Source organism: Saccharomyces cerevisiae, chromosome X, assembly GCF_000146045.2.
Source record: "Saccharomyces cerevisiae S288C chromosome X, complete sequence".
NCBI classification, from domain to species: domain Eukaryota; kingdom Fungi; phylum Ascomycota; class Saccharomycetes; order Saccharomycetales; family Saccharomycetaceae; genus Saccharomyces; species Saccharomyces cerevisiae.
Window position 1 is genome coordinate 566,959 of NC_001142.9, and position 23,759 is coordinate 590,717.

Genomic DNA, 23,759 nt, shown 5'->3' on the forward strand with positions numbered 1-23,759 from the left:
GTGAAATGAAGGATGATATAAGGTACATAAATTGTGAAATCAACTCCATTTAAAACAACTTTATTGGATAGATGGCACATGGTACTTTTCACAATAGGTATTGGCAATATCAGTCCATTTTGTTATGAGCGGATGTTTTTCTTGCAAGTCAAAGTTTGGATCAAATATGGACTTACTAAGTACTTTGTTAATGCGTAATTCTTTTTGAGCATCAATATATGCCTTACTGAGGTCCTCATCTTCATCACCAAAACGTGTTCGTAGGCCAAGTAAAATCCCCATAATTATGCCAACTTGTTTCCCTAATTTAGCGCCCGTTGGGAAACCATCATTGAAACCCTCTTGCAGCTTTTCTTCTTTAGAACTCACTATTCCGTCCAAGTACCCCCTCTTGCTATGATTCTCTCTTAACTTCACTAAATCTGGAGATCGTTCAGTTTCGACATCACTGTCTGATGCCCATACATCGTCCCAAGTATTCGACATCTCTATATACTATTGTAACACTGTTCCTTTTTTGTTCTCTTCTATCAAAAACCTTTCTCATCGTTATTTTTCACTCTTTTACTTCGCGTATTTCAAAGCAATCAGGAAGTAACTCAAGCGAACAAGTCAATGCTATAAGAGAAGTAAAATAGAGAGACAGCGAGAAATACTGGGGGAAAGTATTGGCAATCACTTGAGATGTTTGAAGGGTTTGGTCCAAATAAAAAGCGTAAGATATCAAAGTTAGCCGCAGAGCAATCATTGGCACAACAACCCTGGGTTGAGAAATACAGGCCCAAAAACCTAGATGAAGTGACAGCTCAAGATCATGCCGTTACTGTTTTGAAGAAAACCTTAAAGTCAGCTAATCTACCACATATGTTGTTTTATGGTCCCCCAGGAACTGGTAAAACGTCTACCATTTTAGCGCTAACAAAAGAATTATATGGACCCGACTTGATGAAATCAAGAATATTGGAGTTGAACGCTTCTGACGAACGTGGTATCTCTATTGTAAGAGAAAAGGTAAAAAATTTTGCAAGATTGACTGTATCCAAGCCTAGCAAACATGACTTGGAGAACTATCCGTGCCCACCGTATAAGATCATTATTCTCGATGAGGCCGATTCAATGACTGCCGATGCACAGAGTGCATTACGTAGAACAATGGAAACCTATTCAGGAGTAACAAGATTCTGTTTGATTTGTAATTATGTGACAAGAATTATTGACCCGCTAGCGTCCCGTTGTTCCAAATTTAGATTCAAAGCCCTAGACGCAAGTAATGCCATTGACCGTTTGAGGTTTATCAGCGAACAAGAAAATGTTAAATGTGATGATGGAGTTTTGGAAAGGATCTTGGACATTTCGGCAGGTGACTTGAGAAGAGGCATTACATTATTACAATCCGCTTCCAAGGGGGCGCAATACTTGGGTGATGGTAAAAACATAACTTCTACCCAAGTGGAAGAATTAGCTGGTGTGGTACCTCATGACATTCTAATAGAAATTGTTGAAAAAGTCAAAAGTGGTGATTTTGATGAGATTAAGAAATACGTCAATACGTTTATGAAAAGCGGTTGGTCTGCTGCGTCAGTAGTTAACCAACTACATGAATATTACATCACCAACGATAACTTTGATACGAACTTCAAAAATCAAATATCTTGGTTGCTGTTTACTACGGATTCCAGATTAAACAACGGAACGAACGAGCACATCCAATTATTAAACTTATTGGTTAAAATATCCCAACTCTAATATACAGGCATCTTTATATAATTGAATATAGAGGCGACATAAAGTAAGAATAAAAAAAAAAAAATCTATCCATAATTCCTCTTATCTTCTCAGCACATCACCTAAAAGTCATTTTGATACAAGTACTCTTTAAACTGAGCGAAGGCTTTACCACGATGAGAAATAGCATTCTTTGCGTCTTTGCTCATCTCTGCGTAAGTCAGTCCATGACTATCAAAAGGTTCAAAAATTGAATCCCAGCCGAATGTAGTGGGTCCCCGGCTTGGAACGATCTTGCCTCTTGTAATACCTTGAAAGAAGTGATATTCACCCCGAGAATCAGCAAAACAAATGGTGGTAACTGCTTCAGCGTTTTTATTTTCAAAGGGTTCCAACATTTTCACAATTTTTTCCAATCCCATGCTCTTTAAAAACCATTTTATATAAGCACCTGGTAGACCGTTAAATTCGTCAAATCTCAACGCAGTGTCTTCCACAAACACTGGCTTACCCTTACCCAAGGCCGCAACAGCTTGCTTTCCCTTAGCTAACGCAATGGCATTCAGATCCGTGTCCTGCAATTCTTCCAGGTCTAAGGCCTCATTGATTAAGTGGATGGTTTTGTTGTTGTTGTCGACCTCTTGAGTCAAAATCGACTGCACTTCCTTTAACTTGTTGGCATTGCCAGTGACAAATACAATTTCGTTGTTGCTCATTCTGCTATCGTTCGTTTTTAGATATCTCTATGTGAGTGTTTCCTATGCTTTGAAGACCAGTGTTGAAAGCTGAAGCTCGAGAGAACGGTTTCGAAAATAAATAATTTTTTTGCTATTTGATACATTTGTATATATAACGGAAATGGCGGGTTTTGAAAAGTATAAAATACAAGATTATACAATGATTATTGTTACTATCATTATTGATGATGCTGATTCTTCTAATTAGCAGTTGGAGCATATTCTAGTTCGTTGCTGTTTTCGTAATCATACATATCTAGCGCAACGATACAAGATTCTCTGACGACATCGACTTCATCGTTGAGGTAAGATTTCAAGACGTCGACAACTTCTGGAGAAGCAATGGCACCCAAGGCTTCAGCAGCTTCATGCCTAACCATTGGAGCTTCTTCCTTTCTGCCCAAAACTTCAATCAAACTTGGGACAGCAGCCGGACTACCTATTTGACCGAAGACGTAGGCGATTTCATGCTTGAAAAGGGAGGATTCTGCACTGAAACCAGTGGCCAAGGCCAGGATTGCTTCATCAGTACCGATATCTCTCAGTCTGAACATGGCTCTGTATCTTTGGAACAAAGGTTGCTTAGGATCATTCAATAAGGCCTGTAGTTCTGGGATGGTAGCATCCTTTTCTAATGGTAGAGGTGGGGCTGGGTCAATACTCGAGTATAGGGATTGTTGCAAGTTTTCCTTATCCTTGGCACCTCCATGGGTCCAGTTGATTCTGTTAATGGCCAGTTCACAGGTTTCTCTCACAGCAACGTGTGGATCCTCCTTAGCAGCCTTATTTAGGTCATCCAACGAATCCTTGTCACCTAGGGCACCCAAAGCCTCAGCGGCTTCGTGTCTCACCATTGGTTCTTGATTTTGATCTAACATAACGTGTCTTAAAGTTGGAGCAGCGTCCAAGTTCTTGGTTTGACCCAACACGTAGGCCACTTCGTGCTTCAACAACTCAGACTTGTCATTGACGAAGGATTCGGCAATGTATTCGATGGCCTTTTTGGCTTCCTCTGGCTTAGTGGCAAATTCTTCAGCAACAGTCTTTAAGTTGAACAGAGCTCTAAATCTGTTGGCCAAAACTGTTTTGCCGGACTTGTTGACTAAGATGTCCCTTAGTTGCTCTAGAGTGCATTCATCGACGTTTTCTTGGAAATGTTTTTCAAAGTTAGTAGACATGTTTTTTTTTTTCTTTCTTGCGTGGTATGTTAGAAGGACTACAGTTTATCCTAACCTAAACCTAGAGCTACCGTCAAATATACACGTGTATTCACTGGATTTGCCTTATGTAATTTATATGATAAAAACTTTTCAGCTCATCGAGAAAAATTTTCTTTCCTCCCACGCAGGATAGAGAAAAAAAAAAAATTTTTTTTTTTTCTTGTTTCTCACTGCATTCTACAGGGATTTCTGTGGAAGGATTACCTCTATTGTTCAAAAGATAATAAACGTGGGAGTTTATCTGACGTTCGTCTTTGCAATTCCATTGTCTTTTTTTTTCTCTGCGGGTCGAATGATCGCCGAACCAAAGGACTATACGTAGTTATTTAGTTTCTAATATACTTCGCGATATTTTCTGCAGTCTCGCTACTGGCCGTTTTCCCTACTTGTTGCATAGCTTCCTGATATCTCCTTTGTAGGTCTGGAGCAGAGTTCTCGTTGACCTCACCTTTTGTTCTTTCTTCGCCTGGGAACGTGTATTCTCTCTCAACGCCTTCGTCCTCATCCCTATCCACAAGACCATCATTGGCATCCTCTTCGAGGTCGCTAATGGCATCTATGCTGTCGTTGTCGCTGGCTGCAGCGCTGCTCTTCTCGTTTAACCCTAGATCCTTCATCAGGCCATTCAATGATTTTTGCTTTCTCATCTCTTCCTTTTTCTTTTTTAGGTTCAATGCTTTTTCACGTTCTTGCTTATAGTATTGGTCGTATTCATCAACTTTCTTGTCTACGCATTGCATAAATTCGTCGAATCCGTCTCCGGTAAAACTGGAAACGCCCACGACGTCTAGCTGGGAATAGAATTCTTCAAGCATCAGTGACATAGAATTGACCAATGAGCTCATGTACCCGGAGCCCAGCCCATTGTCACCATTCAAGTCTTGATCTTCCTTGATTGCTGCTTGGAAACTCTCAAAATCCGTCATCCATTCCTTAGCAAAATCTGCCTTGCACACGTCGGTCTTGTTGAAAACGACAATCATGGGAAGTTTGGTCTTATACAGAATGGAGCAGGCGTACAGCATGTTACTCATGAATGTAGTTGGGGATGAGTTTCTAGGCGTATCCACGATATATGCAATCACTGTGGGAAAGCTGGAGGCAAAAGATTCCGTGATAATGGCACCCGACGCACTCCACACAAAACATTCGATTTGGCCTGGAGTGTCGATGATGCAGTTTTGGAACTTGTCCTTCTTCTGTTCCACCAACCTAATAACTTGATCAATCTTGGTGCTGAACAAATTCAAACTGGTGACAATGGCACCGTTCGGACCTAGCTGGTAATTCTCCATCACTTTCTTGTATTTGATTGAGTCTCTGATATCGATGTTTGCACCATAGGGGACTCTCAATACTGCAGGATCAAGATTGATTACGTATGGTGGCGTTTTCTCTGCCCGCAAGTGGGAGTTTAACCTTTGCATGAAAGTTGTTTTACCGGATCCGGCCATACCAATACATATGATTGTGCTGAGACTCATTCTTGCTGTGTCGTTATTGCGTTTTGTAGTTGTTTGTGTGCGCTAGATGCTCTCATTGTATTCCTTGTTAAATAGAGCATCGCATTAAAATTTTTTTTTTTCACTTTCGCGAAGAAATTGCTTATGGAGCTATATAGAAACGGTAATAGCATAGGCTTCTAACATTATAGAATATATAGAAATAGAGCACTTACATATTCTTTTTGGCCTTATCACGGTTAGCGTAGATCATGGCAGTAAAAGGTTCTTCCCAACGAAGAGCGATCTTGTACATGAAGTAAACTACGGCAGAAACAACCAGCCCCGCAGGCTTTCCTTTGTAAAGGGCTATGCCCAAGAAGGACAAAGTGGAACCCTGGTACATGGGGTTGTTGGAAACGTTGAAGGGGAAGCCGGTGACTCTCTCATCCATCAGGATGCCGAAATAGTCACCCAAGTACGTCCCTGTGATACCCAGCTTGTACATGGAACTCAAAACAAGCACTTGCCCCAAACCAAAGAGAGCCACACCCAGCTTGGTCCAGTTCTCGCCCGTGATCAGAGAACACGTAGGCTGTTCACGCAATGCAGACTCGTACACCATGTCTCTGACGATACCTAGCGAAAATATGGTCGCCGCCAACATGTAACAGCCCTTTCTGGCCCCACCACACATCTTGGTGAGAGAATGCTTGTGGTATTCCATTCTTGCAACGATGTTCCAAAAGATAGGATTGAACATCGTGCACACAATGGCCAGCTGGAACTTGGAAGACTGTAAATCGACACTGTGGATGAGTTGCTGGATGATCTCTTGGACTGACTCCTTCATCGCTTGACTTGCGCTATTCTTGTTGTCTTCAATTGCTGTTTATGGCTCTGTCCAAGAACGTTCATGTTCTTCATATGTGTTCTCTTATAAAGACCCCTTATCCAGTGGTCATTGCAGTGGCAGTGGACAGAAACCAACGATGCATGTGTGGGTTTGCATATGAAGATTGAAAAGGCTTCTCATATTTCACAACCGGTGCAACTTTCCACATGCACTCTCATTGACACCTACCCTGGTCATCAAGGAAGCATGAACAACAAGGAAGTCGAATTATACGGCGGCGCCATCACTACTGTCGTCCCACCTGGGTTTATAGACGCTTCTACTCTAAGAGAAGTCCCCGATACACAGGAGGTGTACGTCAATTCCCGTCGCGATGAAGAAGAATTCGAAGATGGACTAGCCACCAATGAAAGCATTATCGTGGATCTCTTGGAGACGGTCGACAAGAGCGATCTGAAGGAGGCTTGGCAGTTCCACGTGGAAGACCTGACGGAGTTGAACGGGACCACCAAATGGGAAGCTTTACAAGAAGACACTGTTCAGCAAGGAACCAAGTTCACCGGACTCGTTATGGAAGTAGCAAATAAGTGGGGAAAACCAGATCTGGCACAGACCGTTGTCATCGGCGTAGCGTTGATCAGATTAACCCAGTTTGACACGGATGTGGTCATCTCCATTAATGTACCTTTGACAAAGGAGGAGGCGTCGCAAGCAAGCAACAAAGAGTTGCCTGCAAGATGTCATGCTGTTTACCAATTGTTGCAAGAAATGGTACGGAAGTTTCACGTTGTGGACACGTCGCTGTTTGCTTAATCTTTCAAATTTTAACCTTATGTTTATATTACCTTTTTATTTCTACTATATAGCGTATTACATGTTTTTTCCGATAAGTATAACGAAATTTCCCAGCAGCGAAGAAAGTGAAAAAATAACAGTGACCATAATGAACATTCCTCTCTTTCCATTTTGCACGTATTCTTGCAGAGAAGAGGCACTCTACTCGGAAGACAGCAGATAGATATATAGACTGTAGCGGTTAACGATGGCCAAAACAACAAAAAGAGCCTCCAGTTTCAGGAGGTTGATGATATTCGCCATAATAGCCCTCATCTCATTAGCATTTGGAGTTAGATACCTATTTCACAATTCTAATGCTACTGATTTACAAAAAATTCTGCAGAACTTGCCCAAAGAGATTTCCCAAAGCATTAATAGTGCCAACAATATTCAGAGTTCGGATTCTGATCTAGTTCAACATTTTGAGAGTTTGGCTCAGGAGATCAGACACCAACAGGAAGTTCAAGCAAAGCAATTTGATAAACAACGTAAGATCCTGGAAAAAAAAATCCAAGACTTGAAACAAACACCTCCGGAGGCCACCCTAAGAGAACGCATAGCTATGACTTTCCCCTACGATTCCCATGTCAAGTTCCCAGCATTTATTTGGCAAACTTGGTCCAATGATGAAGGTCCCGAGCGTGTTCAAGATATAAAGGGCATGTGGGAAAGCAAGAATCCGGGCTTTGCGCACGAAGTGTTGAACCATGACGTGATAAACGCACTAGTACACCACTACTTCTACTCCATACCGGAAATCCTAGAGACTTACGAAGCTCTGCCCTCCATCATCCTAAAGATAGATTTTTTCAAATACTTAATACTGTTAGTTCATGGAGGTGTTTATGCTGACATCGACACGTTCCCTGTTCAGCCAATTCCAAACTGGATTCCTGAAGAGTTGTCGCCATCCGACATTGGGTTGATAGTTGGAGTTGAGGAAGACGCTCAAAGAGCTGACTGGAGAACCAAGTATATCAGAAGACTTCAGTTTGGTACTTGGATTATACAAGCAAAACCTGGTCACCCTGTTTTGAGGGAAATCATTTCTCGAATTATTGAGACCACTTTACAGAGAAAGAGGGACGACCAACTAAACGTCAATCTAAGGAATGATCTGAATATTATGAGTTGGACGGGTTCTGGGTTGTGGACTGACACTATTTTCACGTATTTCAATGACTTTATGAGAAGTGGTGTCAGGGAGAAGGTTACATGGAAATTATTCCATAACCTAAATCAACCAAAATTGCTAAGTGATGTTCTGGTCTTTCCAAAATTCTCCTTTAACTGTCCAAACCAAATCGATAATGACGATCCACACAAGAAATTCTATTTCATTACTCATTTGGCATCACAATTTTGGAAAAATACTCCAAAGGTGGAGCAGAAATAAGTACTTCTACGCAGATATAATAAGGAACTTTTTTGTTAATTTTTTTTTGCTGATCGATATTAATACTTTTTAAGAATGAAGAAAAAAAAAAAATAATATACCAGATGTATTTACTTATATACAACACTCACTCTTTATATATATAGAGAAAGAAGAAATAAGTGAGGAAGCCAAAAGCGGACTCATTCTTCCTGTTTGATTTTCGCCTCTTTTTCCAACCTGGCTTCAATTTCTCTTAATTCCTTTTCTCTTTGCAACAGTTCTTGTCTTTTCAACAGCAGTTCTTGCTGAACTCTCTCCTCAAATGCCTTTAGTCGCTCTTCTTCTAACCGTATTTGCTCCTCACGTGTCATGTAGGTTTCGTTATTTTCGCCAGTGCTTTGCCCGTGCATATCGGATGCTGGGTTGAGAACATCGTTATTAATATTATTACTTTGCTTGAAGGGATTTGTGTTTCTCCTTGTTGTGGTGGACGATGACGACGAACCATTCAATTTTGTCAGATTTGGACGTATGGATTCTGCCGCGACAGATTCACCTGATAATGCCTCGGTTCTATATCTTTCATATAATATCTCATGTGTGTAGTTTTTCAAGTCATGTAAATGAGAGATCAATAACGCATTCCTTAAGATAACAAAATCAGAGATCGATGAATCTTCCACGTCCAGTATGCCCCATGGATACTTTCTGCCACGAATTGTCCCAACATCGCCGCCCATTTCGTAAACTTCATTGGATCCAATAATAGCAAAAGGTAGAAGTGTACGTAGGTACATATTGGTTTCGTAATCTTCGTCTGATATTTCATCTTCATCGAAAGGGAAATTATAAATTGGCAAGTTCCATCTGTCGATATCCTCCATGATCAATTTTTTATTCAGTTTCAGTTCATCTCTTGTCAAGGAATCTGATTTGCTGATCACAGGGATGATGTTAACTAAGGATCCCAACTGTCTGATGAATTCCACATCAATCTCTTTTAAACCGTGGCCAGTTGGGTTGATTAAGTAAAGACAACAATGAACTCTGCCGTCCTTAAATCTTGGGTTTCTTCTCACACGACTTTCTTCCAATAAGATTTCATCATATTGGTGGCGAATGTAGTCGGAAATGATTTCGAAAGATGGAGAATTGTCGAGAGAATCACCGAATCCCGGAGTATCGATGATATTAAGTTGAATCTTGACACCTTCATCATCTTCTAATTCGACCGTCTCCTCTCTCAATTGTAAGTCTATTTCTGTGGACGTATCTGTGGGTAACAAGATTGTCGTCGAAGTGTCTACAACTTGCTGACCGCACAAAGTATTTATAAAAGTCGATCTACCAGATCCGGACTGGCCCACGATCATCACAGTGAAGGTTATACCTCTTTTCAAATGCTTTCTTTTTCTTAATGCAGAAGATGCGTCAATTATTCCGGACATGGCTGGTGGTTAGCAACTTTAGGCCTTGTGATGATTGACTTTCTAAACGGCTCCAGATCGGGTCGCCAATACGTGGTGTCTACCTATTTTACTTTTCGATCAAATACTTTTTTGTTTATTTTTCTTTATGTTAGAAGGCGGAAAAATAAAGAATACTGGCGATCCTGCATGGTCGGGTAACGACCCACGAGCATTGTGTTGTGTAAATATAGCCATATTTAAGCTATATTTATCTGTATAACATATACGTGTCCGTATGTGCCCGACCAAATATGTTACTGCGATGAAATGGATTGAGAACGATGTTTAAATGTTATGTTCCATGTTGTGTTTTCCACCAAAAAACCGTGAAGGACAATTCAATGAGCAAAGGGTTTAACGGAGCTATAACCTGCTTTTGTAGATGAAAAAATAGAAAATTCAAATATATATATATATATATATTTATAATAGCATGTTAATTTACAGATATTTGGACTTTTGCAAAGTCAGTAAATACATGGAATAAGAATACTAGTGATTGAATAGAGTACATTTAAACAGATTTATTTATTTCTTTCCTTTGTTGACTCTTTCTTAGAATATGAAAAAAAAAAGGGGCTCCGGTGGTGATGAGGAGAGAATATATATGCATGTATCAATCAAGACCATTTCTAATGACCACCACCACCAATTTCAATGGTTGGTGGGCAACCCAAAGTGCTCTTTAAAGAACCATAAATACCAAATTGCAAGGAGGTCAAGGTACCAACCATGACCAAACGAGTAGGCAACCCAGCAAAGGAACCGAAAAATCCTAACTGTTTGGCCAACTGAGCCAACAAACCGACTGTGGATTGGCCAGGAGCCTTCTTAGTCTTGTTGACCTTGGACAACAGAGTGTCTGCTGGCTGGGAAACAATGGCAGCGGCCAAACCAGCAGTCAAACCGGAAAGCAAATTCAACAAAGTAGTGGAAGTAGAGGACAATTTTTCTTTTGGACCGGCGAACCCGTAGTAGAACTCGGAGGCACGTTCAAAGACCAAGAATTTAGCAATGTTGTAAGGAATTTGCTTGAACAAAATTGGAGTGAACCCACTGTAGAAAGAGCCGATACCTTCTTCTTTCAAAATTCTGGAAAACCCTCCGACGAGTCCATTAGCGAACTGTGGTTGGGAGACCAATCTGATTCTAGTGGCTTCTAGGGGACACAAGGCAATGTCTGCCAAGAATTCGGCCATGGCAGCAGAACCCATGTAAACAGAGTTCTTGTAGCGAGAGGCGGTATCGTAACCCAAGTTGTCAATGAAGAACTTCTTGAACACTTCGTAACCACCGAACTTGAAGGCACCTTGGATAGAGTAACCCAACAAAGTAGGACCAAACCCGGTCAACAACGCACCAGCACCTTCTCCGGCGATGATTTGCTTGAAAGAGCCGACCATACCCTTGTTGTACACGGTAGGTTCCAGTTGGATTCTCGTCTTAACGACATCGATCGGGACCATACTGGAGTGAGTCGACCCGCACCCTATGGCGCCGGCTAGGGCGAATTTCATGTAGTCAGAGACAGAGTACTGTGGAATAGCAGGAGCAGCAGACACAGACATGGTGAGATGAGACTTTTTGATCTTTGTAGTTCTTCTTCTTGCAGATCACTCTGTTCTTTGCGATGGTTCTTGTAGATAAAAAGATCGGGAGGATGGATCGCACTTAAAAATCTTCTCGAAACGGGCCGCGGCCGGGCATGGGACCCGTTCTCGACGCTGATTGGCTAACGATGGTTGGGCAGAGTCTCAGCTGCTGCTTGCTCACATTCGACAAAAGACTAGAGGAAAGCAGTACCATGCTGCGATACTGTTGCATCGCAGCATTCCGCTGTCCAAAAACAATACCTGTTGTATTGTTTGAGGCTGGCAGGCGCTTGGGTAGAAACAACACCCGATACTGGTGACAGGGCTATCTATAAATATTAAAACTTGACTCCGCAATTCGTCGTAAACTGCCTTAACCATCGTAATGGACGCCGTGCAAATGCTTCGACTTTTCCCAGTAGTCAGGCATTGCGCCAGACACTTGTGCTGCTTAATTGTCGTAATGAAAACATATCGGTAGCGGCCTTTTTTTATTTTTTTTCTCTATGGGCTGACGCTGTCACTTTTCAACGTCGCTCCGAGGCAAAAAAGCCACCGTCAGAAATAATTACTGTCACACACACTAGATGTCCATGTATCTTTAGCATATATAAAGCGAAAATAAAAGAAAGAGTCAACGCCGATATGAACAACACTTCCATAACCGGACCACAAGTACTACATAGAACAAAAATGAGACCACTACCAGTGCTAGAAAAATACTGTATCTCGCCACATCATGGGTTTTTGGACGACCGGTTACCCTTGACCAGACTGAGCAGCAAGAAATATATGAAATGGGAAGAAATCGTTGCTGACCTGCCCTCTCTTTTGCAAGAGGATAACAAGGTGCGGAGCGTCATCGATGGGCTGGATGTCTTGGACTTGGATGAGACGATCTTGGGCGACGTCAGGGAGCTCAGAAGAGCATATTCCATTTTGGGGTTTATGGCGCACGCTTATATTTGGGCCAGCGGAACTCCCCGGGATGTATTACCGGAGTGTATTGCAAGGCCACTGTTGGAGACAGCACATATTTTGGGTGTGCCACCGTTAGCTACGTACTCCTCGTTGGTGTTATGGAACTTCAAAGTGACCGACGAGTGCAAGAAAACGGAAACCGGGTGTTTGGACTTGGAAAATATTACAACGATAAACACATTTACGGGAACCGTTGACGAAAGTTGGTTTTATCTGGTCAGCGTGCGGTTTGAAAAAATCGGCAGCGCTTGTTTAAACCATGGGTTGCAGATATTGAGAGCCATTAGAAGCGGTGATAAAGGAGACGCTAACGTGATAGACGGGTTGGAGGGCTTGGCTGCAACGATCGAAAGGTTATCGAAAGCCTTGATGGAAATGGAGCTTAAGTGTGAACCCAATGTATTTTATTTCAAGATAAGACCATTTTTGGCCGGGTGGACGAATATGTCGCATATGGGGTTACCACAGGGTGTTAGGTATGGAGCGGAAGGACAGTATCGGATCTTTTCTGGCGGGTCCAATGCGCAAAGCTCGTTGATACAGACACTGGACATCCTTTTGGGTGTGAAACACACTGCGAATGCTGCGCATTCTTCCCAAGGAGACAGCAAGATCAATTATCTGGACGAAATGAAAAAATACATGCCAAGAGAACATCGTGAATTTCTTTACCATTTGGAATCGGTATGTAATATTCGCGAATACGTTTCTCGTAACGCTTCTAACCGTGCATTGCAAGAGGCCTATGGACGTTGCATTTCCATGCTGAAAATATTTAGAGATAACCACATTCAAATTGTTACCAAGTACATTATTTTGCCCTCCAATTCAAAGCAACACGGCTCCAATAAGCCGAACGTACTAAGTCCAATCGAGCCCAATACCAAAGCAAGTGGTTGTTTAGGGCATAAAGTTGCCTCATCTAAGACTATCGGAACCGGTGGTACAAGATTAATGCCCTTCTTAAAGCAGTGCAGGGACGAGACTGTCGCCACTGCGGACATTAAAAATGAAGATAAAAATTGACATTATACATTTTATTAACGCCCCCCCTTTTTTTTTTTTTTTTGTTGATGCAGAAGCCTCGCAACTTAAAGCTTTTCAGTTGTTTCTTCTTGGTCATATTTTTTATACATATATACATACATATATGCATGTGCTGTGTACTACATGCTGCCTTTCTTCAATTTTTATGTATAGACAAGGAGGCCAGAAAGATATTATAAACAATGTTTTTTATGTGAACTTCGAAGTACTTTGAAAATCAACCCTCCCATCTTGCGAGACGGTCGCAATAAACAGTGAGGGTCTGTTGGCAAGCTCAATGATCTTTGAATTTACATCGTTAGCCACTTGTTTCTCTAAATTGACACCGTTATCATTCACGTTGCTCTTCTTAACGTGGCCCTTGGACGTTAGTTTAGTTAGAATATTATCTTTGGATGTTGTCATTTCATGCGTTTGAATCAATATTGTTCTTGGACCTTTAATCTTCATAAAGTACGAGTCGACACCATAAATGTATCTTTTTTCGTACTGGTTACGGATCCAACTGCGCATTCTTTTGAAAAATTGAACAGTATGTCCGTAAGCAGATTTTAGCGTTTGGTTCTTAATGAATTTAGGTGCCACCGTATCATTACTTGAATCTCCGACGTACGCGCCTTCCACGTGTAACTCTTGTCTCTCCACTGAATTTGCAATATCCAATTGACTTTGGCCGTTGATGGCCAAAATGTTTCTGGAATTAACCAGAATTTTGTCGCTTTCATCAATTAACTCAATTGAATATACCAACCCACCTCCACATACTAACACATTTCCTCTCCCATTCAGAATTTGAAATTTCCGTGGTAGTTGTGATTTTGATGAGTTCGAGACTAAAGACCTTGCAGAGGGAAAGATAGGCGATTTGATTTCCAGACTGGAGTTCTGTTCAAATGCGATAATTGAATCCTTGCCAAATACATTCCAATCCTTTGTCCCGGTCAAATTCAGTACGGACAAGCTTCTTGAAGAATCGAAAGGTCTTCTCGATGTTTGAAAGTTTGGGGCAGCCAGAATTTCTAAAACGGAGGATCCAATAATTCTATGAAACAATGAAGATTTGAATGAACGAAATTTAATCAGGTTTGACCAAAAATTCAGCCATTTATAGGAAAGGGATAAATGGTTCAAATTGTGAATGGAAACTAGGCAATCCTTTTTGATACAAATTGGAATATCTGGTTGAACAGTGATAGATGCAATTTTACCATTTTCGTCTACTAGCCTGAAACGGGAAGTCGCAATATCCTTGCTTAAGTTCTCGATATATGTCCTTTCTTTAGTTACGACATTACTCTCCGTCTTGGCCGCTTGTGGGCTCAAAAGAGAAATTGATCTCTGCCAAACTCGAGTATTCACCCTTGGGCTTATCATGATGGGTGGATATCCTTTTCTGTGCTTCTGTTTTGTTTATCTGTATCCGTTTATTCGCCAGCCAATAAAATGACTGGGAGCACGGGACCTTTGAAATTTTGCCCTTGTTAGTAAATCGTTATAAAAATACTTATATAGATATTTTATAGAAAATGAAAAATAAAAGAAATAGCCAATATGTAGGTATATCGAACTTAAAGGTCACCTGTCGAAATCATTTCCTTCTTCTCTCTTTTTCTTTTCAATCAGATGTTTTAGAGCGGTCAAGCAACGTAAATACCAACGTGTGCTATCGCATTAGTCGTTTTGTGATTGGCCATGCTGCTGCTTCACGTACGTAGCACTACTTAATGAAAAAATACGATCATTGTTATTGAATGCAGAATCTGCATGGCTGTGGTGTGACTTGGAGAAGGTATCAAACCCTTTTATGATGTTACCAGAATAGTGTGATTTTGACCCATGGGCTCCCCCATGACCTGAATGGTTGTTATTACTATTGTGTGAGAAATACTCGGTCTCTTTATCATATATCTCTTGTTGTAAGTTGTCAAAGGTATCTTCTTGCTCTCTTCTATCTTGGAGGGACTTTTTTAGTTCCGCTTTCAATGCTTCATAACTTTTCAGCTCATCAGTCATTTTCTTCTAGGCGTAGGTTGGTAACAAACGGAAAGATGATGGAAAATGGCTGTTCTCTAAAGATGTTTATCTTACGTATATTCTTTGCTTTCGTTGTGGCTTTACACACCTTTAATCATTAATTTAATGGCATAGTCGGCAAGTTGTTGAAGGACCTGGGTTAATCGCCTACATGTGAGGTTTTTTTAAAAATATCAATTACATTTAAAAAAGGAAAGCAGTAGTACCAAAAATCGGGCAAAAAAAATTTACCTAAATAAAGGAATGCATAAATGAAGCCGTTTAATCTTTGTATTTAATGAGAATATTACATATGAAGGTCTCTTGAGAAAGCATCAATAGTGGACATTAGCTACCTTTTAAATAAATGAACGGGTATGTCACCCATGGGTTCAAACTCTTCATCATCCTCGTCTTCACTGCGTACTTCATCGTATTCGTAACCCAAATTTTCTTTTATGTAATAGTGATCTTTCTTACTTTTCCTCTTTTCCAAAAGGTCATCGAATTCGTCCTCTTCCATATTCATTTGATTGAATTTGTTAAGTATTCTTTGTAAGAATGGTGTGTTCTCCCCAGCAGTTGCCGTGGTATTAGCATTCTTCATAGTATTCCTTGGGGGTAGCAAGGGAGGACCCGATGTTGGAGTTGATTCTGAACTACGGCTTGGAGCAATATTTTGCATACGTTGTGACCGATTAGGCGGAGGGTTCGGTTTACGATTGGGTAGAGTGTTATTTATGTTGCTATTAACATTATTATTGGGCTTACTAAAAAAATCGTTTATACTCTTTTTTCCCTTGAGCATATTTGGTGAATTATTTACGTCCACAAATGTCTGTTGAATTCTTTTGGTAAAAGTAGAGAGGTATTCACTTGGGTTCTGGTTACCTAATTTCTGTTGTCCATTTCGGGGCAGTGTATCTTTGAACTGTAACTCTAATTGTTTTAATTCTTTTTGGGCGACCTCTAATTTGAAACTAAGTTCATTGATTTCTCTGTGTTTTGCAGCTAATTTATATATTAAATCTTGGTCTGTTGAAATCGGACTTGCGTGGTCGCTCACGGGTGACTGATTTGTCGTAGATCTTTGCGGACTTGATATAGGTATAGCAAGTCTTTTGGGCTTTAAAGGTGTCGTAACCCTTGGTGATTTTGATTCAGGCTGCACTTCATGTTGTTTTTGATGCGGCTGTTGCTGCTGTCCTTGGGAGTGTTTATCGACAATCGACAGCTTATGTAATTCAATTGGTTGACTAATTACACGCTGGTCTTCTGACATTACTTTAGGGCGTATGTATGGATGTATTTTGTATTGCTTTTGGCTAGTTAGTAGTATTCCTCAATCGTATTGTTTTTGATTTTGAAAAAGCTAACGATAAAGGTCAGGAAAAAAAAAGAAAATTGTATGTAAAGGAATGTCTGGAGAGAGTTACACAGGAACAGAAAGGTCCAGCAACGGTTTCTACAACCAATCATGGATGTTGATATAGGATGTTATTTTGAAGAGAAACGCTATGACGACAAACTGTTAGACTTCATCAGATATGACGTTAAAACACCTAAAAAGACTAAATATATACTACAAAGGCCTACGGCGACAGATGAAGAGAGTGTACGATTACAAAGGTTTTACCAATTAGGAGTAGATCTAAAATTGAAGTATTCCAAGCGGAGGTCATTGAAGAAGCAAGGGCGGATCAAGAATGCTACTGAGGAATTGCTGCGATTAGCCAATGAACAGTTGAAACTTTTCAACAGAATAGTAGAAAGAGAAACCAATTGGATAATTTATCCGCTGTGGGTAATGGCTAAACAATTAATTCGTCTGGCAAACGAATCTAGTGAACTTAATAAAGACTCAATTGAGGAATGTGGACGCACTATCCATAGAAGCTTTACTATATGCCTCAATGATAGGAACCCAAGATTGAATGAAAATAAAAAAATCGGGTGTTATATGTTTGCTAATCTAGAGTTTTCCATCTACCATCGGTTAAGTAATAAAGATATGATTAAAAATTTAGTGAAAGTCCTCGAGAGCAGAGTGAACGCCCGGGATATACCACCGTTGAATAAAAGCCTGGCAATGGAACATAAGTCTCAAGTGGTGTTGTATAATTATTATCTAGGTCAATACTACGGATGTCTGGAAAACGATCACGAACGCGGGTTCTTCCATTTAAATGAAGCATTATTGCAATGTCCAATGCTATATGTGGAATCTACCGGCAAGTTCGTCTTACAGGGCCAAATGGAAAAGATAATGATACTGCTGGTTCCGCTTGCTCTTTTAACTAAAAGGTTGTACCCTCACTGGGATCATCCAGTAATCGCCGGAGTAATTACTAGGAGTAAGCGCTTAAGTCAAGTTTATCCGACATTAGTGCGTAGCGTAATCTCAGGGAACCTGTCACTGTACGAGGCTACCGCAGCAAGCCATGAAAGATTTTTCCTTTCGCAAGGATTGCATGTCGTCATCACATTACTTCGAGAGGTGGTCTTCACTCGGTTGGTACAACGATGTTGGCAATGGGGGAATGATCGGAAAAGTATCATGCCCTTGAAAATTCTTCTGGCAACAAAACAACACGATAGTTCTGCCAATGAGGACGAAGAGGAGCAGTTGGATGCCCTAGAATGCCGTCTAGCAAGTGCTATAGCAAGTGGGCTTTTGCGTGCTTATCTTTCTCACTCCAACCGCTGCATCGTTTTCAGTAAGAAGGAGCCCTTTCCCCATAGCAAATGATAGAAAAATAGTCAATAATTGAACGAAGAAAAAAAAAAGAAAGTTTGTTCATAAAAGAATATCATATTATATATATATATAGGGTCGTATATATATCGTGCGTCTTCTTCCTTCTCTAAGGGTAAAATTCCTTGTATTTGTTATAATAGTAGTAACTGCCGAGCCCACCCAAAGCTGTCAAAACGACAGGGACAGGTTTAGTGAACCTGGAAGGCATGCCTCTTATGACACCAGCACCAAGTAGTAAGGTCGATGCACCCAATGCCATTTCGAGCCCACCATCTCTATTCATATGTAGCAAGTAACCGGCAATCCCATATACACTACCGAATACTAAGCCAGATACTAGAGATGGAATGGAGCCCTTACGGTAGTATCCCATAAGGCCACCGGCTGTAGTCAAAAGACTCAATGTATATGCTGGATGTTCCATAGTGTGATCTGATGTTCCTTTCTCTCAAACTTCGTTTCTGTCTTGTCTCCCGCTGTTACCTAATAACTTCATGTGATCTGCTCCCCCTTCTCGTTAAATACCACCTTTTCATCAACCCCGTAGGGCGCGACACGTCTAAAATATTAACCTCTGAATACTTATTGGGTCAAAATGAATGTTGATAACTTTCCTTTACAAAAAAAAAACTAATAGAGTATATGCATTTCGGTAGTGAAATATTCGTTAATGCTAATATGCTCAGTAGTGATCCTAGATTACCAGTTTTACTGCAGCCATCGTACAATTTTGGAACGAGTATAAAGAGAGAAATTAAAAACGACAAGAAATATTCGTACTAGCTTCTCTTCCGGCTTGATGACAGTCTTAATATCATCTGCAACTCTTGAAATCTTGCTTTATAGTCAAAATTTACGTACGCTTTTCACTATATAATATGATTTGTCAATGTGATGAGTGAATGTCTCCCTGTTACCCGGTTTTCATGTTGATTTTTGTTTCAGGCTCTAAATGTTTGATGCAATATTTAACAAGGAGAACAGAAATGTTTTGTGACAGCACCTGTCAATTTTAGGATAGTAGCAATCGCAAACGTTCTCAATAATTCTAAGAATGACATCAGTTCAAAACTCTCCACGCTTACAACAACCTCAGGAACAGCAACAGCAACAGCAACAGCTTTCCTTAAAGATAAAACAATTGAAGTTAAAAAGAATCAACGAACTTAACAATAAACTGAGGAAAGAACTCAGCCGTGAAAGAATTACTGCTTCAAATGCATGTCTTACAATAATAAACTATACCTCGAATACAAAAGATTATACATTACCAGAACTATGGGGCTACCCCGTAGCAGGATCAAATCATTTTATAGAGGGTTTGAAAAATGCTCAAAAAAATAGCCAAATGTCAAACTCAAATAGTGTTTGTTGTACGCTTATGTAATGATAGTAATAGAATCCAAAAAAAAAAAAAATATACATGCTTTTTCATATCCTCTCTCACCCTATCTTTTTTTTTCTTCTAATTTTGGCTCCGTTCATATCTTATTCAAAATTAATTCAGCGGTAATCTTATCTTTATTGTTAGACTTCGCAGAAATTTCCTTTAGCTTCGATGCAGATAGTTTGATCAAGTCATTTTGTTTATTACGTCCCAGTTCGCGAGAAATGATGTTAACCAATGCCCACCCTTTTAGGTATAGTTCGCTAAGTTCAACGCTCCTCAAAGCATTCTTTAATGCCTTTTCCAAGAGCTCGGTCTTGGTTTGTTTCTTGCTACGTAGAGCCTCATAATACAGAGTCTCACTTAGCCTACCAAAACAAGCGTAATTGAATGGTGTAATACATAGGACCTGTTCCAAACAATAACAGGCTTTTTCAAATTGGCCCATTTCGAAATAAATCTCGCTGGCATACCACCACAATTCTGCATCAAGCGGGAATTTATCTGTAAGAGCTACCACTTCTTTAAGAACACTTTCTTGGCTCAAGTTCTTGGAAGTTGTCTTGATAGCTATCAATTTCTTTGCAATAGAGACATAAGTAACGAAGTCCGTTTCATACTCCAGATCATCATTCAACAAATTTTCCAGATATTCAATAGCGCCTTTATCATTTCCGTTTATCTGCAATAAAGTGGCTTTCATGATTACCATTTTATACGAATTTTCACCAAGACGATCTCTTAATGTATTATAAACAACTTGCGCATCAACGTCTTGGTTTCGGTACACCAAAACATAGAAAAGCATTTCCATCAAGAAGAAATAGTTTCCTTCTGTTAGTGCAGAGTCTCCGCTTTTCATGTAAATTTTCATTTCATTTTCTAGTTGCAGTAATTGTTCTGGATTAAATTGAGTATACGCTTTGGTATTCATAATTGTCAAAAGCTTTTCTCTAACCAAATCCTTCAACATTGTTTTATCTACTGCTTTCTATAATTTTCTCCGTTCCAATGCGATCCAATGCCTTTCATTCATACATAGTTATTTATTTCATTAACGATCCAAATCTCTTTACTTAACTTCACTAGTCAACGCTTCTAACACATCACGCGATACGAAGATTAACAGTTTAGTATAATATTGCAATACATACCCATTTCACACATCGGTCAAGGTCATCAAGCACTTTTAGTTATAGTGTGTCCTATAGTTCTTTCAGATTGATTGAGGTTTCATATTAGTGTTGAAAGCCTAGCTAAAGTTCTCTGGGCGTGCAACATTCGAGGACACATCGGTTGTTTATACCTCATGGGATTATGGATGGTCAAATAGATAAAATGGAGAAGCGATATAGCATGACCAAACTGGAGAATAGGTTAAGGACTTTCCAAGATGGTGTTGCACTTGAAAAAAAAAAGTTAAAGTGGAGTTTTAAAGTTATTCCGTATCAGGCAATGGCCAAGCTTGGATTTTACTTTGATCCAGTGATCGATCCTAAGACATCTAAACTGAAAAAAGACTCTGTAAGATGTTGCTATTGTCATCGTCAAACATACAATGTGAGAGACTGCAGATCCAAAAGAAAAGATGTTCTTGAGACTCTAAGCAATATAATGAGGCAACATCTGACTGTTACTGATAACAAACAAGTTTGCCTCCTTATTTACTTGCGCAATAAGCTATTGACGGACTATAGCTTCCATATGGGGGTTTCGGACTGGAAAAATGACAAGTACTTCAGCAATCCAGATGATGAAAACGTGATAAACCTAAGAAAATTTACTTTTCAAGATAACTGGCCTCACAGTGGTTCTCAAAATGAACATCCGCTGGGTATAGAAAAGATGGTGAATGCAGGACTCATGCGATACGACTCCAGCATAGAAGGCTTAGGCGATCCAAGCATGGATAAAACACTTATGAACGATACCTGTTATTGTATTTATTGCAAACAGTTGTTACAAGGTTGGTCAATAAATGACGATCCGATGAGCCGACATTATAAGGTTTCTCAAAATGGGAACTGTTATTTCTTTCAGACACGTAATCGATTTGAGAGAATAAAAAATGACAATGACAGTATCACGAAAAATTGCGAAGTCTCTCCAACTTTAGGCGAAAATGGGAAAAGAGAAGTGATCAACACGAAAACCGCTTCTCAAAGGCAGTGTCCTTTATTTGAGTCACCTCCATCTAGTACTGGTCCTCAACTTGACGATTATAATGAGAAGACAGATATATCTGTTATTCAACATAATATAAGTGTGCTTGATGGAGCACAAGGCGAAAATGTAAAACGTAATAGTGTGGAAGAAAAAGAACAAATCAACATGGAAAATGGAAGCACTACATTAGAAGAGGGCAATATAAATCGTGATGTTTTAGCAGATAAGAAAGAAGTTATTTCGACACCAACTGCAAAAGAAATCAAACGTCCAAATGTCCAGCTAACCCAATCATCGTCACCTATAAAAAAGAAAAGAAAGTTTAAGAGAATATCGCCTAGAAAAATCTTTGATGAGGAAGATAGCGAACACTCCCTTAATAATAATTCTGCCAACGGAGACAACAAAGATAAGGATTTGGTTATAGATTTTACAAGCCATATCATAAAAAATAGAGATGTAGGGAGAAAGAATGCTATTTTAGATGACAGCACAGATGAATTCAGTTTCAGTAACCAAGGACATAACACATTTGACATACCTATACCAACCTCATCACATTTGCTCAAAGGTATAGATTCAGATAATGACAATGTTATACGAGAAGATGATACTGGCATAAATACAGACACAAAAGGAGCGTCTTCTAAACACGAAAAATTTTCTGTTAATTCTGAAGAAGATTTAAATTTCAGTGAAGTGAAACTCACAGGTAGAGACAGTAGTACTAATATTCTTATAAGAACGCAAATTGTAGATCAGAATTTGGGTGATATCGACAGAGATAAGGTCCCCAATGGTGGATCCCCAGAAGTTCCAAAGACACATGAGTTAATTAGAGATAACTCTGAAAAGAGGGAAGCACAAAACGGGGAATTTCGACATCAAAAAGATTCAACTGTACGGCAATCTCCAGATATATTACATTCTAATAAAAGTGGTGATAATTCCAGTAATATTACCGCAATACCCAAAGAGGAACAAAGGAGAGGCAATAGCAAAACATCCAGCATTCCCGCTGATATTCATCCTAAACCAAGGAAAAACTTGCAAGAACCAAGAAGCCTATCAATAAGTGGAAAAGTTGTTCCAACAGAAAGAAAATTAGATAACATCAATATAGATCTAAATTTTTCGGCGTCCGATTTTTCACCATCATCACAATCTGAGCAATCATCAAAAAGCTCAAGCGTTATTTCAACGCCGGTAGCGAGCCCTAAAATTAATCTCACACGCAGTTTGCATGCAGTCAAAGAGCTTTCTGGCCTCAAAAAAGAAACTGACGATGGTAAGTATTTTACTAATAAGCAGGAAACTATAAAAATACTGGAAGATGTGTCTGTGAAGAATGAGACCCCAAATAATGAAATGTTACTTTTTGAGACTGGAACCCCGATCGCATCTCAAGAAAACAAGTCAAGAAAATTATTTGATGAAGAGTTTTCTGGGAAGGAATTGGATATACCTATAGATTCATCAACTGTAGAAATAAAAAAGGTTATTAAACCCGAATTTGAGCCAGTCCCATCAGTTGCAAGGAATTTGGTGTCTGGAACCTCTTCATATCCACGGAATTCACGTTTAGAAGAACAAAGAAAGGAAACAAGCACAAGTTTGGCTGATAATTCTAAGAAAGGAAGTTCATTTAATGAGGGCAACAACGAAAAAGAACCGAATGCAGCAGAATGGTTTAAAATTGATGAAAATAGACACCTTGTAAAAAATTACTTCCATGATTTGTTAAAATATATAAATAATAATGATGCTACGCTAGCTAATGACAAAGACGGTGATCTGGCTTTTTTGATTAAGCAAATGCCTGCAGAAGAGTTGGACATGACATTCAACAATTGGGTGAACCTAAAAGTGCAATCTATTAAGCGCGAATTTATAGATGACTGTGATAAGAAATTGGACATATTGAGAAGGGATTACTATACTGCCACAAATTTTATTGAAACTTTGGAAGATGACAATCAATTGATCGATATTGCTAAGAAAATGGGCATTTTATAGCTAACTAATTTGATAAACAGGCTAAAGGTTTGTATTTTTTGTAGTTTTGAAACTGTGTATAGAATGTTTCGCCGCATCGCAGATATCTGCAGGGAACTGTTGACATAGCATCTTCTGTGGACGTGACAACGTTAC

General features: G+C 39.7%; 20 protein-coding genes across 20 annotated transcripts; 8 read left to right on the forward strand and 12 right to left on the reverse strand.

The window, feature by feature from the left end:
- Positions 1 to 60: 60 nt before the first annotated feature.
- YAE1 (Yae1p) lies at positions 61 to 486 on the reverse strand (the record flags this gene model as incomplete). Its single annotated transcript, NM_001181725.1, has 1 exon — positions 61 to 486. One exon carries the CDS (start codon positions 484 to 486, stop codon positions 61 to 63), a length of 426 nt encoding a protein of 141 aa, NP_012601.1.
- Positions 487 to 684: 198 nt separating this feature from the next.
- RFC2 (replication factor C subunit 2) lies at positions 685 to 1,746 on the forward strand (the record flags this gene model as incomplete). The annotated part of the gene is made up of 1 exon (NM_001181726.3): positions 685 to 1,746. One exon carries the CDS (start codon positions 685 to 687, stop codon positions 1,744 to 1,746), a length of 1,062 nt encoding a protein of 353 aa, NP_012602.3.
- Positions 1,747 to 1,847: 101 nt separating this feature from the next.
- HAM1 (nucleoside triphosphate pyrophosphohydrolase HAM1) lies at positions 1,848 to 2,441 on the reverse strand (the record flags this gene model as incomplete). The annotated part of the gene is made up of 1 exon (NM_001181727.1): positions 1,848 to 2,441. One exon carries the CDS (start codon positions 2,439 to 2,441, stop codon positions 1,848 to 1,850), a length of 594 nt encoding a protein of 197 aa, NP_012603.1.
- Positions 2,442 to 2,662: 221 nt separating this feature from the next.
- Positions 2,663 to 3,640, reverse strand: LIA1 (deoxyhypusine monooxygenase; the record flags this gene model as incomplete). Its single annotated transcript, NM_001181728.1, has 1 exon — positions 2,663 to 3,640. One exon carries the CDS (start codon positions 3,638 to 3,640, stop codon positions 2,663 to 2,665), a length of 978 nt encoding a protein of 325 aa, NP_012604.1.
- Positions 3,641 to 4,008: 368 nt separating this feature from the next.
- Positions 4,009 to 5,166, reverse strand: NPA3 (GTPase NPA3; the record flags this gene model as incomplete). Its single annotated transcript, NM_001181730.3, has 1 exon — positions 4,009 to 5,166. The coding sequence occupies one exon, from the start codon at positions 5,164 to 5,166 to the stop codon at positions 4,009 to 4,011; it is 1,158 nt and encodes a 385-aa protein (NP_012606.3).
- A 190-nt stretch (positions 5,167 to 5,356) lies between these two features.
- Positions 5,357 to 5,977, reverse strand: OPI3 (bifunctional phosphatidyl-N-methylethanolamine N-methyltransferase/phosphatidyl-N-dimethylethanolamine N-methyltransferase; the record flags this gene model as incomplete). The annotated part of the gene is made up of 1 exon (NM_001181731.1): positions 5,357 to 5,977. The coding sequence occupies one exon, from the start codon at positions 5,975 to 5,977 to the stop codon at positions 5,357 to 5,359; it is 621 nt and encodes a 206-aa protein (NP_012607.1).
- Positions 5,978 to 6,136: 159 nt separating this feature from the next.
- Positions 6,137 to 6,793, forward strand: MOG1 (Ran GTPase-binding protein MOG1; the record flags this gene model as incomplete). The annotated part of the gene is made up of 1 exon (NM_001181732.1): positions 6,137 to 6,793. The coding sequence occupies one exon, from the start codon at positions 6,137 to 6,139 to the stop codon at positions 6,791 to 6,793; it is 657 nt and encodes a 218-aa protein (NP_012608.1).
- Positions 6,794 to 7,022: 229 nt separating this feature from the next.
- HOC1 (alpha-1,6-mannosyltransferase) lies at positions 7,023 to 8,213 on the forward strand (the record flags this gene model as incomplete). Its single annotated transcript, NM_001181733.3, has 1 exon — positions 7,023 to 8,213. The coding sequence occupies one exon, from the start codon at positions 7,023 to 7,025 to the stop codon at positions 8,211 to 8,213; it is 1,191 nt and encodes a 396-aa protein (NP_012609.3).
- Positions 8,214 to 8,395: 182 nt separating this feature from the next.
- On the reverse strand, positions 8,396 to 9,643 carry CDC11 (septin CDC11; the record flags this gene model as incomplete). The annotated part of the gene is made up of 1 exon (NM_001181734.1): positions 8,396 to 9,643. The coding sequence occupies one exon, from the start codon at positions 9,641 to 9,643 to the stop codon at positions 8,396 to 8,398; it is 1,248 nt and encodes a 415-aa protein (NP_012610.1).
- Positions 9,644 to 10,296: 653 nt separating this feature from the next.
- On the reverse strand, positions 10,297 to 11,232 carry MIR1 (Mir1p; the record flags this gene model as incomplete). The annotated part of the gene is made up of 1 exon (NM_001181735.1): positions 10,297 to 11,232. The coding sequence occupies one exon, from the start codon at positions 11,230 to 11,232 to the stop codon at positions 10,297 to 10,299; it is 936 nt and encodes a 311-aa protein (NP_012611.1).
- Positions 11,233 to 11,901: 669 nt separating this feature from the next.
- Positions 11,902 to 13,263, forward strand: BNA2 (dioxygenase BNA2; the record flags this gene model as incomplete). The annotated part of the gene is made up of 1 exon (NM_001181736.3): positions 11,902 to 13,263. The coding sequence occupies one exon, from the start codon at positions 11,902 to 11,904 to the stop codon at positions 13,261 to 13,263; it is 1,362 nt and encodes a 453-aa protein (NP_012612.3).
- On the forward strand, positions 13,247 to 14,281 carry YJR079W (uncharacterized protein; the record flags this gene model as incomplete). Its single annotated transcript, NM_001181737.1, has 2 exons — positions 13,247 to 13,389; positions 14,095 to 14,281. The coding sequence occupies 2 exons, from the start codon at positions 13,247 to 13,249 to the stop codon at positions 14,279 to 14,281; spliced, it is 330 nt and encodes a 109-aa protein (NP_012613.1).
- Positions 13,474 to 14,658, reverse strand: AIM24 (Aim24p; the record flags this gene model as incomplete). Its single annotated transcript, NM_001181738.1, has 1 exon — positions 13,474 to 14,658. The coding sequence occupies one exon, from the start codon at positions 14,656 to 14,658 to the stop codon at positions 13,474 to 13,476; it is 1,185 nt and encodes a 394-aa protein (NP_012614.1).
- A 297-nt stretch (positions 14,659 to 14,955) lies between these two features.
- EAF6 (Eaf6p) lies at positions 14,956 to 15,297 on the reverse strand (the record flags this gene model as incomplete). Its single annotated transcript, NM_001181739.3, has 1 exon — positions 14,956 to 15,297. One exon carries the CDS (start codon positions 15,295 to 15,297, stop codon positions 14,956 to 14,958), a length of 342 nt encoding a protein of 113 aa, NP_012615.3.
- Positions 15,298 to 15,649: 352 nt separating this feature from the next.
- Positions 15,650 to 16,579, reverse strand: ACF4 (Acf4p; the record flags this gene model as incomplete). Its single annotated transcript, NM_001181740.1, has 1 exon — positions 15,650 to 16,579. One exon carries the CDS (start codon positions 16,577 to 16,579, stop codon positions 15,650 to 15,652), a length of 930 nt encoding a protein of 309 aa, NP_012616.1.
- A 195-nt stretch (positions 16,580 to 16,774) lies between these two features.
- YJR084W (uncharacterized protein) lies at positions 16,775 to 18,046 on the forward strand (the record flags this gene model as incomplete). Its single annotated transcript, NM_001181741.1, has 1 exon — positions 16,775 to 18,046. One exon carries the CDS (start codon positions 16,775 to 16,777, stop codon positions 18,044 to 18,046), a length of 1,272 nt encoding a protein of 423 aa, NP_012617.1.
- A 115-nt stretch (positions 18,047 to 18,161) lies between these two features.
- On the reverse strand, positions 18,162 to 18,479 carry TMH11 (Tmh11p; the record flags this gene model as incomplete). The annotated part of the gene is made up of 1 exon (NM_001181742.3): positions 18,162 to 18,479. The coding sequence occupies one exon, from the start codon at positions 18,477 to 18,479 to the stop codon at positions 18,162 to 18,164; it is 318 nt and encodes a 105-aa protein (NP_012618.3).
- A 630-nt stretch (positions 18,480 to 19,109) lies between these two features.
- On the forward strand, positions 19,110 to 19,442 carry STE18 (Ste18p; the record flags this gene model as incomplete). Its single annotated transcript, NM_001181743.1, has 1 exon — positions 19,110 to 19,442. The coding sequence occupies one exon, from the start codon at positions 19,110 to 19,112 to the stop codon at positions 19,440 to 19,442; it is 333 nt and encodes a 110-aa protein (NP_012619.1).
- A 94-nt stretch (positions 19,443 to 19,536) lies between these two features.
- On the reverse strand, positions 19,537 to 20,415 carry EMC2 (Emc2p; the record flags this gene model as incomplete). The annotated part of the gene is made up of 1 exon (NM_001181745.1): positions 19,537 to 20,415. The coding sequence occupies one exon, from the start codon at positions 20,413 to 20,415 to the stop codon at positions 19,537 to 19,539; it is 879 nt and encodes a 292-aa protein (NP_012621.1).
- A 344-nt stretch (positions 20,416 to 20,759) lies between these two features.
- Positions 20,760 to 23,624, forward strand: BIR1 (survivin; the record flags this gene model as incomplete). Its single annotated transcript, NM_001181746.3, has 1 exon — positions 20,760 to 23,624. The coding sequence occupies one exon, from the start codon at positions 20,760 to 20,762 to the stop codon at positions 23,622 to 23,624; it is 2,865 nt and encodes a 954-aa protein (NP_012622.3).
- Positions 23,625 to 23,759: the final 135 nt, after the last annotated feature.